At 41.4% G+C, this 12,522-nt stretch overlaps 1 protein-coding gene across 7 annotated transcripts in view; it reads left to right on the plus strand.

Moving 5' to 3' along the window:
• The window catches only part of TRIO (trio Rho guanine nucleotide exchange factor), a 373,294-nt gene that overhangs the window by 135,221 nt on the left and 225,551 nt on the right, over positions 1–12,522 (plus strand). For 6 of the 7 annotated variants that reach the window (XM_070056594.1, XM_070056595.1, XM_070056597.1 and 3 more), the window contains exon 3: positions 10,236–10,350. In XM_070056594.1, the coding sequence (XP_069912695.1) occupies positions 10,236–10,350 (115 nt within the window). Of the gene's footprint in view, positions 1–2,535; positions 4,009–10,235; positions 10,351–12,522 lie in introns of those variants that run through there. The other variant, XM_051853564.2, reaches the window with a different exon arrangement.

Below are 12,522 nucleotides of genomic sequence, written 5' to 3' on the forward strand. Positions count from 1 at the left end.
TGAATGAGAAATGGTGCAGGTTGCTAGGGATGCACATTGTTTCTGTGCCTCTGCAGTGGGCAGATTGACAGTATGTATAAGAGGAAACTTCAAAAAAATCTGTGAGAAATGGAATTAAAAGACAAGTTTATTATACAAAAAGTTTTGAAATCCATGCATATAAAGAAAATGTGTATTCTGCAAACATTATAGGTTTCAAGAATTTTGCACCAAAATAGTTTACTTTTTAATTTCATTTTTCCATAAGACTTTTTGAAGTACTTTTCTGTTGGTGTTATATGATGTGTGTGTGTGTGTGTGTGTGTGTATGTAAGATTTATTTATTTATTTGAAAGTGACAGTTAGAGGGATCTTCTATTTGCTTGTTCATTCCACAGTTGGCTGTAATGGCCAGAGCAGAGGCAGGCCACAGCCAGGAGCCAGGGGCTTCATCTAGGTCTCTCACATGGGTGGCAGGGGCCAAATGCTTGGGCCATCTTCCCTGCTTTTCCCTAGGCCACTCTTAGGAAGCTGAATCAGAAGTGGAACAGCTGAAATATCAGTCATTGCCCATGTAAGATGCTGGCATCACAGACTGCAGCTTTATCCACTTTGCCACAACGCTGGCCCCATACACTTTTTTAAATGAGAACTGATACCAGGACTTCATCTAAAATTTACAGTTCAAATTTAGAATTTATAGCTATTTTATTGTAAATCTTTGGTTTTATATTTTATCTTTTTCCTTAAGCTACAAATCTTAATTTCTATTCTTCGCAATGTAATTATTAACTTGGAATATTAATGTTATTATCATGGTATAGTTATAAAATATAATTTATATAGATACAAATGTGTGTGGTTTTTTTGAGAGGACATCTGGGTGTATATCTTCACTCGGGTCATACAGTCTTAGTAGTAAATGTTAAAGCCACATGAAACAATTTCTCTCCATGTGGATATGCTACCAATATGGAACTCGGGTTCATTGGTTTCATGTTGCTTTACATTTTTAAGGTTTTTTTTTTGTTGAGATTTATTTATTTATTTGAAAGGCAGAGTTACACAGAGAAGGAGAGGCAGAGAGAGAGAGAGAGAGACAGAGAGAGAGAGAGAAAGAGAGAGGAAGGGAGGCGTCTTCTATCCGCTGGTTCACTCCCCAGTTGGCCGCAACGGCTGGAGCTGCACCGATCCGAAGCCAGGAGCTAGGAGCTTTTTCTGGGTCTCCCATGTGGGTGCAGGGGCCCAAGCACTTGGGCCATCTTCCACTGCTTTCCCAGGCCACAGCAGAGAGCTGGATGGGAAGTGGAACAGCTGGGACATGAACCAGCACCCATACGGGATGCCAGCACTGCAGGCAGCAGCTTTACCTGCTATACCACAGCGCTGGCCCCTACATTTTTAAGGTTTTTAAGAAAAAAAAAATTCCCTAATTTTGCTTCAGTATTAAGTAAAACACACTACTCTAGGATAGTAACAGAAAAAATTAAAAGATATGGTTAAAATTAAAAGGTATGGTTTAAAAAAGTAGTTTCTATTCTTGTGTTCTCTACCCTGTGCCTTCCTTCTCCTTTAGTAAACCTTTATTATAAATAAAAAAAGTTTCTGGTTTATTTCTTTTGCTTTTAAAAGGTGAGCAACTCTGTTGATTGATTTATCTGCTTTTTTTTGGCTATGAATTATTTATTTCCTGGGAAATTCCATCCATCACTGAATAAAAGATATCCAACATCTAACTCCAGAATCAATTTCAAACCCAGAAATCACATTCCTTTTATCTCTCATTTTAAATACTTCCACGTGCCTACTTCATTCAATAAATCTCCTTTTATACAAAGAATTTCAAAATAGAATGACCAGTCACTGGTTAGATGTGAGCTATGTAACCTGGGAGAATTTCCTATGCCCATCAATCTGTTGGGGTCTTTATACTCTCTGTAAAATTTCAGTTGAGTTGTTTTTTTAAGCTGTGTTGGTTCTTTGGCCCATTTAACCTCTAACTCTGACTCAGTTTTGGAAACATGGGACTGGAGTTCGGATGTTCCTCCTAAGTCGCAGTCCAATTGTTGCAGACAGGCAAAAGATAGAGGTTTCAGATTGTTCTTAACAGCCTCTCAAAAGCAGAAACCTGGGGTGTGCATTTGGTCTGATCCCACATCAGAGAACTTGGGTTCAAATCCCAGCTCTGGCTCCTGATTCCAGTACTCAGCTAACGTGGACCCTGGAGGCAGTGGTGGTAGCCCAAGTAATTGAGTTCCTGCCACCCACTATTGAGTTCCTAGTTCCCAGCTTCAGCCCAGCCTAGTCCAAGCTTTTGCAGGCATTCGGGAAGCGAACCAGCAAATGTGAGCTCTCTCTGTGTGTCTCTCTGCTTCTCAAAATAAATACTTTTTTAAAAAGTAAAAAACACAAAGCTGCAAACTCCGATTACTAGCCAGTGACTTCCCAGCTTAAATTCACTCCATATACTTGCCTCAGATTATGCCACAAAGTAGAAAAACTAAAATATACTCAGATTGTAACAAATGCTGCTTTCATTTGAAATCTAGATACTTGAAACTAAAAAACTATTTTGGTTATTTTCTATTTTCCCCTTTTCTCTGACTTTGCTGGCATAATTGTAAATGCTTACAACCAGTGAGCTTTCAGATGAGTGGAGTTCATTGGATAGTAGGGTACCATTGTCTTGGTTTTAGTTTAGTTAATGTATTTGCAAATGACTCACGATATTTGGGATAGACCCAATCCCTTTAAAACACAGATTAAATGACAGTGTATGACAACTATCTGTGTACTCAGTCAGGTTAGGTCATGGCACTGTGTGCAGGTGGTGAGTGGGGGAAATCTGTCACAATGCCTTCTGGAAAGTTTTTCCCCCTTCTGTACCTTCTAGCACATGAGCTAAAATGAGCAAGCATCAGCTCCTTTTGGATACGGTCAGCATCTAAGTCCAGGAGCACATGTGTTCACGCTCTTCTGCACAGGGCTGGTCTATGGGTTTTGTCATTGCAGAGGACCAAATGTCCATCCCATGCTTTAGGGAGATGTTGTGGAGGACACAAGCCAAGATGAAATGACTGGACTTCTTTGGCAAGTACTGCAGTGCCCTCTTGGGGCCATCCAGGCAGTGGAAGTGGGAGCAGCAGGATCAGAAGGTTTTCTTGATAACCATGTGCGTTGTAGAATGGGCCATATTATAGCAATATTTGCCTGATGTTTCAGGAATATGAAGTGGGGTCATGAGCCAGGTGCAGAGAAAGAAGGAGCTGTCACCAGGAATCTAGCTATCTTTCTGCATCCCAGCTTCAAACTGACTATTAGAGAAGACTGCTGCAGCCCAGCCTAGTCCTGTGGACTGCCTGGCCAGTTCATCTCCATGGTCGTCAGTGCCCCTCTGATGTCACACACCATCAGCAAGTTTAAAGAATGCAGATCATTGTGGTTCATGTAGGAGAGGTCTTCGGCATTGGGTGCCTTGATTGCCACATGGATACAGTCAACTACTCCTGTTACCCCTGGCATCCCTGCGAGCTGGTAGAATTCATCCTTCAGAGCTTTCACAGAGGCTTCATCAGCTGGAAAGCAAATGAACTGTGAGGTCCTTTCCAGAAGCCTTTCGGCAACATTGACAATGCAACGACTCATAGAGAATCATAGACTGATTCCAATAGCATCTCCCATCCAAGTCTGGAAGGACCCTGAGGCATGAAAGCCCAGTGCTGCATGGATCTGTGTTTTTGGGCTAATAACCCTGGATCGCTGAATAGATCTAGAAAGACTTGCTCCCAAGAGCCGTACTAAGTAATAAATGAACTGCTGAGGAAAACCATACATGGACATCAAGTATTCACCAGTAACATTATCCAGCTTAAAACAGCCCACTGTCCAGTGACCTCGGCCATAGAGCAAGAGATCAGAGTCCAGCACCATTATGGGTTTAGCCAAGGAACACATGAGTGTAGTCTCTCCTATCTGCTACTTTTTCTGAACTCTTCCCAATGAAGATGTTGGTGCAAGAAGGTATTTAAGGTATTTAACTACCAGTTAAATGGTTCTGGCATTTATAAACCTCTCTGAGGATGCTGGGTTACCAGCCAACTCTTACCCATCTACTTTCATGCCCCCTTCTGTGAGGCATAATGTATTCCGTACCATTTTCTCAACCTTGTTGAGCTCATGTCAGAGACTGTTGTAGCCCTCAGCACACATAGTCCTGGCTTCTTTTCATGAAGTTGCGTATTACTCTGCTGTGTAAATAGAACACAGTTCACTGTTGATGGACATTTATGTTCCTCTTTTATAGTAGCATTTTAGGGAGCAAGATGAAAACCCACCCTTAATAACTGAGGCTGTGGACAATAAGGTGGGGTTTGGTACATGGAGATTTCCTGTCATAACTGACTGCTAACCTTAGTTCTTTTTTTTTTTTAACTTTTATTTAATGAATATAAATTTCCAAAGTATGGCTTATGGATTACAATGGCTTCCCCCCCATAACATCCCTCCCACCCGCAACCCTCCCCTTTCCCACTCCCTCTCCCCTTCCATTCATATCAAGATTCATTTTCGATTATCTTTACATACAGAAGATCAGCTTAGTATACATTAAGGATTTCAACAGTTTGCTCCCACACAGAAACATAAAGTGAAAAATAATAGATGATTTTTTAAATGATGATGAAATCAGATCAGACCTATTGTCATGTTTAATCCCAGTGAGAGTCAAGTTGGGAATTGCTAATTTATTTATTTATTTTTTTTACAGAAGATCAGTTTAGTATACATTAAGTAAAGATTTCAACAGTTTGCACCCCCATAGAAACACAAAGTGAAATATACTGTTTGAGTACTCGTTATAGCATTAAATCTCAATGTATAGCACATTAAGGACAGAGATCCTACATGAGGAGTAAGTGCACAGTGACTCCTGTTGTTGACTTAACAAATTGACACTCTTGTTTATGGCATCAGTAATCTCCCTATGCACCAGTCATGAGTTTCCAAGGCTATGGAAGCCTTTTGAGTTCTCCGACTCTTATCTTGTTTAGACAAGGTCATAGTCAAAGTGGAGGTTCTCTCCTCCCTTCAGAGAAAGGTACCTCCTTCTTTGAAGACCTGTTCTTTCCACTGGGATCTCACTCACAGAGATCTTTCATTTAGGGTTTTTTTTTTTTTTTTCTTTTTTTTTTTGCCAGAGTGTCTTGGCTTTCCATGCCTATGTGCTTTTCAGCCGGATCCGAATGGCTTTAGGGCTGATTCTGAGGCCAGAGTGCTGTTTAACCTTAGTTCTTTTTGTTTCCATTTTGCCAAGTGCTGCACCTTGTGGGAAGGGAACAGGGTACTTTCTGTCCATCTTTCACGTTCTCCTTAGCATCTAGCGCAGTGTGAGACACCAGACTGAGAAGCAGGGCCTGCTGGGGCCTTCCCATCAGGCCATCAAGAGTTCTTTTGGCATCTTCATGAGAAACATTCTGTGAGCCAATTTCTGGTTCTCAGGACCAGGCAAAGAGGAGAGCACATGAAAGAATGGGCTGGCCAGGTGTTTGGTTACTCTTGGAGTGGAAGGCTGGTGGGCATCCTCCTGACATAGTTGTATTATTTGATTGCACTCTTAGTAGACAATAGGCATCATTTCTCTCCAGAGCTTTCATCCGTAAGAGGTGCTTTTCATGGTCAGTGGGAGATGGACTGTGCCTGAAGGGTTGTTAGGAATAGTTCTTGGTGGTGCTTTACTCCACACACTGACCCTGGGGCCACAGAGAGAAAAGTAGAATTGGTGCATTAAAATCTTCATTGTACTCCTCAAAGTGCCTTCCTGCAAGTTCATTCTAACTAGAAGAAAGGTAGAGTTCTTAATTCATTCAAAGAAAAAGAGGTGACTGGATCAGACAGGGCCACATGGCTCAAGAAAGTCATCTGAAGCTTTCCATTTATTTAAGAGGAGGGAAATGGGGGTGGCACAGCAGTAACGATGCCCACCTCCAATATGGGACTGCCTGGGTTTGAATCCCAGCTCCCCTTCCAATTTCAGCTTTCTGTTGATGTACTTTCTGGGAGGTAGCAGGTGGCAGCTCAAGTAGTTGGGTTCCTGCCACTCATGTGAGAGACTCAATTAGAGCTCCTAGCTCTGGGCTTTGACTTAGGCCAGCCCTGTCCTTGCAGACATTTTGCTGAGAGAGAGAATACATTTCTACCTTTCAAATAAATCTTAAAAAATTACCAAGAGAAATGAGATAATTGGTTTTAAGACATCAATGTCAAAATAGGCATTTGTGGCCATAATGTAGGTCCTTTTCAGCCTTCTTTCTATTATCAAAATAAGCCTCAGTTCATTCAGTGTCTGGTTTATTAGAATACTCATCAAGCACTTCCATGTTGAAGTTAACAAATACATAATAGTAGGTATTTTAGTTAATGTTTGGACTATGGAAGAAGAATGCATTCAGCAAATATTGAGTGCCTTTTACATACCAGTCTCCTAGTTGGCATTGAGGGAGAGCACAAGAGGACTTCAAAGAATTCATGGAAGAAGGAAATCATAAGTTTATTTTGGTATAAAACATTTTGAAATTAGTTTTTCAAAATAGACATTTTACATGAATTTTTGGAGGACCTCCTCATATACTAACATCAACAAATGAAACCAAAGTGCCTGCTCTAACAGAGCTTACTTTCTAAGCAGAGGAAACAGGCACACAAAAAGAATATATAAATTATATCATTTTCTAGTTGTTGAGAAGTGTTTTAGAGAAATAAAATGGGCTATTGAAGAGGGAATGTAGAAGTGATGCAATATTTATATGAATTGAGAGAGACAGAGCAAAAGGTCTTCCTTCCGTTGGTTCACCCCCAAAATGGCCGCTACAGCCGGGGTGTTGCGCTGATCCGAAGCCAGGAGTCAGGTGCTTCCTCCTGGTCTCCCATGCGGGTGCAGGGCCCAAGCACTTGGGCCATCCTCCACTGCCTTCCCGGGCCACGGCAGAGAGCTGGACTGGAAGAGGGGCAGCTGGGACAGAACCGGCGCCCCAACCAGGACTAGAACCCGGTGTGCCGGCGCCGCAGGCAGAGGATTAGCCTAGTGAGCCACGGTGCTGGCCGAAGAGAGCAACCTTTACCCTCCCCACACTGGCTCACTCCACAAGTACCTGCAACAGATGGGGCTGGACTAGGGCCAAAGCAGGGCACCAGGTCACAGTACAGATCTCCCATATGGATAGTAGGTACCCCCACCATCACTGCTGCCTCCCAAATTCTGTATTAGCAGGAAGCTAGACTCAGGAGCCAGAGGCAGATATCCATCCCAGGCACTCTAATTTGGGATGTTGTCTTAACTAATGTCATAACTGCTAGCTCATCCCTCTTCCTGCTTTTTCATCAAGGCAGCATTTGGCTAGGGGATAATTTTACTGAGCTGTATTAGAATATAGATACAGGGGCCAGCACTGTGGCTCACTTGGCTAATTCTCTGCCTGCAGCGCTGGCACCCCGGGTTCCAGTCTCAGTTGGGGCGCCGAGTACTAGTCCCAGTTGCTTCTTTTCCAGTCCAGCTCTCTGCTGTGGCCTGGGAGGGCAGTGGAGGATGGCCCAAGTGTTTGGGTCCCTGCACCCACATGGGAAACCAAGAGGAAGTACCCAGCTCCTGGCTTCGGATTGGCGCAGCACCGGCCATGGCGGCCATTAAGGGGAGTGAACCAACGGAAGGAAGACCTTTCTGTCTGTCTCTTTCTCACTGTCTATAACTCTCTCTCTGTCTCTGTCTCTCACTGTCTAACTCTGCCTGGCAAAAAATAAATTAAAAGAATATAGATATAGAAGATAGAATATATAGAATATGTATAGAAGATAGAGGTCACATGCCTAGATTTCTTGTAACATTGGCAGGTAAGGAAATGCATTTCCTGCCCTTTTCTTTGCATTTTGGAAACCAAGATGCTGAGTTTCCCATCTATGAAACTGGGCTGACTTCTATCTTAACTGCCTCACTGTGAGGCTAGGGTTTGACATCAGATACACATGGGCAGGATGTCTAACATGGCTCATTGGCATTTCATTTTTCCTGTGGAATCAAACATGATGTTGCATTTCAGAAACATTTGTTCTTCAGAATGGTTGTCCAGAAAAAATGTTGGTCTTGTCTTTTCCAAAACTGGGAAATGCTTTAATCCAAAAATCATATACTATAGTTTTTTAAGAAATCAAGGTGTCTATAATATGTCTATAATTTGTATTGATCTATGGTTTTTTTTAATAAAAGAGATCGACTCTTAGAATAAAAGATCTTGGAAAATGGGAAATATTGAAACCATTGTTTGTCTTGGAGAAAATAGTATTCTAAAAAAAATGGAATAATTTAGCATAATTTCCATTATCCTAAAAATAGCACTAGATATTTAAGATGACGACTGGCGCTGATCTAACAGCCATTATGGCAATACTGATTATTATTTTTAATTGTACTTTTCATTGAGAAACATTGCCTCCAACAAAGGCCTTCAAAGCCCATTATTTAATTTTCAGACATTTGTGTTACTTAAACAAAAACCTCAAACTCAAGACCTTAGTGTGAAAGATTACATTGGTCCTTGTCGGACAAAAGGATTGGCTGTGAGAATATGGCATAAGTACCTTTTCATTATTTTAGCTCTCAGAGGCTACATGTCTTTGTACATAAGCTGGAATGTAAAGCTCATTAACATAAGAGTTGTTGTAAGGACCACATCATAAGGTAAATGTGGAGCACATGCTACCTACCTGTATCTATCTATTGGTTCCTATGACTTTTCCCATTTTATACTTGAATTACTGGATTTACAAACGATTTAAGACTTGACTAAATTGTATAACTGGCCAGTACTCATGGAATGTTTTTAGTAGTTGCAATCAGACTTAGGTTTCAGTACTGTTTAGAATGTGAGGGTGTACTCAGTCATTGTAGGAAACTGTAAAATCTGTATTGGTAAAATATGTTTCTAAATTACTAGCTTTCCTGCATTTTTTTTGTTTTCCTAAAGGAAATAATTTTTTTAAAGATTTATTTATTTATTTGAAAGACAAAGTTAGAGAGAGGCAGAGAGAGAGGTCTTCCATCCACTGGTTTACTCCCCGGATGGCGACAATGACACGCCAGAGCTGTGCCGATCTGAAACCAGGAGCCAGGAGCTTTTTCCGGGTCTTGAATGTAGGTGACTTGGACCACCTTCTACTGCTTTCCCAGGCCATAGCAGACAGCTGGAACGAAGTGGAGCAGCTGGAACTTGAACACTGCAGACAGCAGCTTTTACTGCTGAGCCACACCACTGGCCCTGTTTGTTTCTTTAGTTGCTTGCTTTTCTGTTTTTATCTTTCCTGACAATTTTTCATGCACAAAAGATAATTGAGCTTTATACTATTGCTTGAATTCTGAGATCCAAGTAACATGGTCAGAGTTGTAAAAGTACTTCAGATGTCCACTTGAAAAGGTGAAATTTTCTTTCTGTATTTTCCTGAGAGTCCTGATGACAGTAATAAATGTGAGTTTTGCAAAAAGTGTTCAATGATCCCAGGCTGACTTCATTAGCACTTTATGTATGTGTAAAGTTTGAAAAACACTCTTTTTTTCCTCTTAAGACTGAGAACTCAGGGCTGGCGCCGGCATCCCATATGGGCACCGGGTTCTCCTGGTTGCTCCTCTTCCAGTCCAACTCTCTGCTGTGGCCTGGGAAGGCAGTGGAGGATGGCCCAAGTGCTTGGGCCCCTGCACCCACATGGGAGACCAGGCTCCTGGCTTCAGATCAGCACAGCGCCAGCTGTAGCAGCCATTGGTTGGGTGAACCAATGGAAGGAAAACCTTTCTCTCTATCTCTCTCACTAACTCTGCCTGTCAAAAAAAAAAAAAAAAAAGAAAAAGAAAAAGAAAAAGAAAAGACTGAGAACTCGGTATACAAAGCACAGTGTACCTGGAATTATATATATATATATATATTATATATATATATTTTTTTATCGCCAAACATGAAATGGAAGAGTTTATTCCAACATGTTGGAAGAAAAAGGCATGTGGCTTGCACAATTCAGATTTCCTTTGAATCCCTTGGGGGATAAATAACCTCACCCTATCTCAGATGAAAGAATTCTTGCCTTTGGATAGCCCTTCCTTCCTGACTGTGTAGCTGGTTTAAGTGGGGTTTCTGCAGAGTGAGTTGACAATGGTGCTAGACTTCTGATGGCATGTCCCAGCTTGCCTGTTTCTTAGTGTGTTCCCGATATTTTCATTTTAGGTGGTAGAGATAAACGTGGAGGTCCCATCTTAACATTCCCGGCACGCAGCAATCATGACAGAATACGACAGGAGGATCTCAGGAGACTCATTTCATATCTAGCCTGTATTCCTAGGTAAGTTCTGTGTTGCTTATGATTTGTCACTTTTTTCTTAAAGAGATGTGCTAATGTATTCTTTAGAAAACAGCTGAATGGAAGCCTACATTCCAAGCCAACAAAGCAGTCAACTATGATCTTTGTCCTTATTTCCATTTTATTGTCTAGTTTAAAACATACTGGGTGCAGGGACAAGAAGGCAGGTGTTTTGTAGGGAAGCGCTTTGTGTGTTAATGGTGAAGTTGAGATACTCACTAAGCTGGGATTTTAGGATGTGAAGCCTAAGTTAGAAATCAAGCAGAGTAATTGCTGGTATTTCTGATAAAAGACAGTGGACTGAATGATCAGACATGAGGTACTGTTTTTGATAATAGATTACTGTCTCTGTGCTGAGTTTCTCTTGATTTGTAGCATGAAGTAGGTGGGGCATCAGAGGTCCTTATTGGCTTACACACTGGCATCAAATTTGAGACTACATTAGTGATAGTCTGGGAGATTTTTAGTGTGAATGCTGAAGAACACCAAGATCAAGCAATGTTTCATTTTCCAGAGAGACCTCAAGGAGAGGAGCAGTGCATCCTTGGCACGATCTTATTTAGACAAAGTCATAGTCAAAGTGGAAGTTCTCTCTTCCCTTCAGAGAAAGGTACCTCCTCCTTTGATGGCCCGTTCTTTCCACTGGGATCTCGCAGAGATCTTTCATTTAGGTGTTTTTTTTTTTTTTTTTTTTTTTTTTGTTTTTTTGTTTTTTTTTTTTCCCCCAGAGCGTCATGGCTTTCCATGCCTTAAAATACCCTCATGGGCTCTTCAGCCAGATCGGAATGCCTTAAGGGCTGATTCTGAGGTCAGAGTGCTGTTTAGGACATCTGCCATTCTATGAGTCTGCTGTGTATCCCGCTTCCCATGTTGGATCGTTCTCTCCTTTTTAATTCTATCAGTTAGTATTTTCAGACACTAGTCTTATTTATGTGATCCCTTTGACTCTTAGACCTATCATTATGATCAATTGTGAACTGAAACTGGAAGATCAGCTTTTGTTCTGGCTGCTTTGACCTGCTGAGGTATCCCTGGATTTTTCTGTGAGGATATCCTTTACAAGGAAGGAAGTTTGCCTTTTCCTCTGATTCTGGTGTTTTCTTGGGCTGCTGAACTATTGGAACCATAGATTTAGAAAGGAATTGAGAAGGTTTTTTTTTAAGCACTCACCAGCCTTTATGAATAGCAGTCTCTTTTATGGTTACTGCTTACCAAGTTTGGGTGTGTCACATTCTGTGCTGATGATGGAAAAAGAAATAGGGAAATACATAGGACAATGTAAAAATTTAAAAAATCCCTGCCAGCTGAACTGATATTTGTCATATAGTTTGATTTTAAAAAAATGAATTTGGTATTCAGGTGACTTAAAAAAAAATTTAGAATACTATATACACATGTAACTGTGAGAGCTTGCCTTCTGTTTTTGAAACAGTGCTTGCCCAGCCTCAGCATTGGTCAGATTCTGCCAGTCTTGTTTTTCTCTCATTTTCCCCTGGAATATTTTATAACAAATCCCAAGATAAAAGTTTGCTCATAAACACTCAAGTATGTAGGATGTTCCTTCATTGACTGAACAGTCACTTCATCTCGTTACCTAGACTTGCTTTTGTATTTACAGTTTCAGATGCCGGTTTGCTTGTCCTTGGTTCATGAGCAAGTGAGAGAGGTGGAGTTAAGTTGCAAATGATGCATTGGCTAAATGGTAATGGAGACGGTTTCATGGGGGTTCAGAGAGAAGTAGAGATAAAATGAGTCCCCTTGCTGCCCACCCATGGTCCTGCAGGTTCGCATTCTCCAGGCAGCCCTCAGCAGACCTGTGCTGTTTGGTTTTAGTCAAATGATAGGGTCAGAAACAGCAGCAGCCAGTTAATGGTGTGTGGTGTGTTTTTGGACAAGCTCTGTTTGTGTGTAATTTGTGAATCAGATTGCTTGTTGTGGTTTCAGAGTAGTATAAACCCAGCTTCCCAGTGGGATTTATGACCTGGGGGTCTGTGAGATCTTTTTATCTGTCCATTACTCCGGACCTTCTACCTCCTTTCCAGATTTGAAGGTTGCCCTCTGGCTGTCCCACAGCCAAGTGGTCACAGGGCTCTGCATTCCATTTGCTACCAAACAAAAGTGTGCTATGGGAGCATGGGGCTCAGAGTCAGATTA

Source organism: Oryctolagus cuniculus, chromosome 14, assembly GCF_964237555.1.
Source record: "Oryctolagus cuniculus chromosome 14, mOryCun1.1, whole genome shotgun sequence".
Lineage (NCBI taxonomy): Eukaryota > Metazoa > Chordata > Mammalia > Lagomorpha > Leporidae > Oryctolagus > Oryctolagus cuniculus.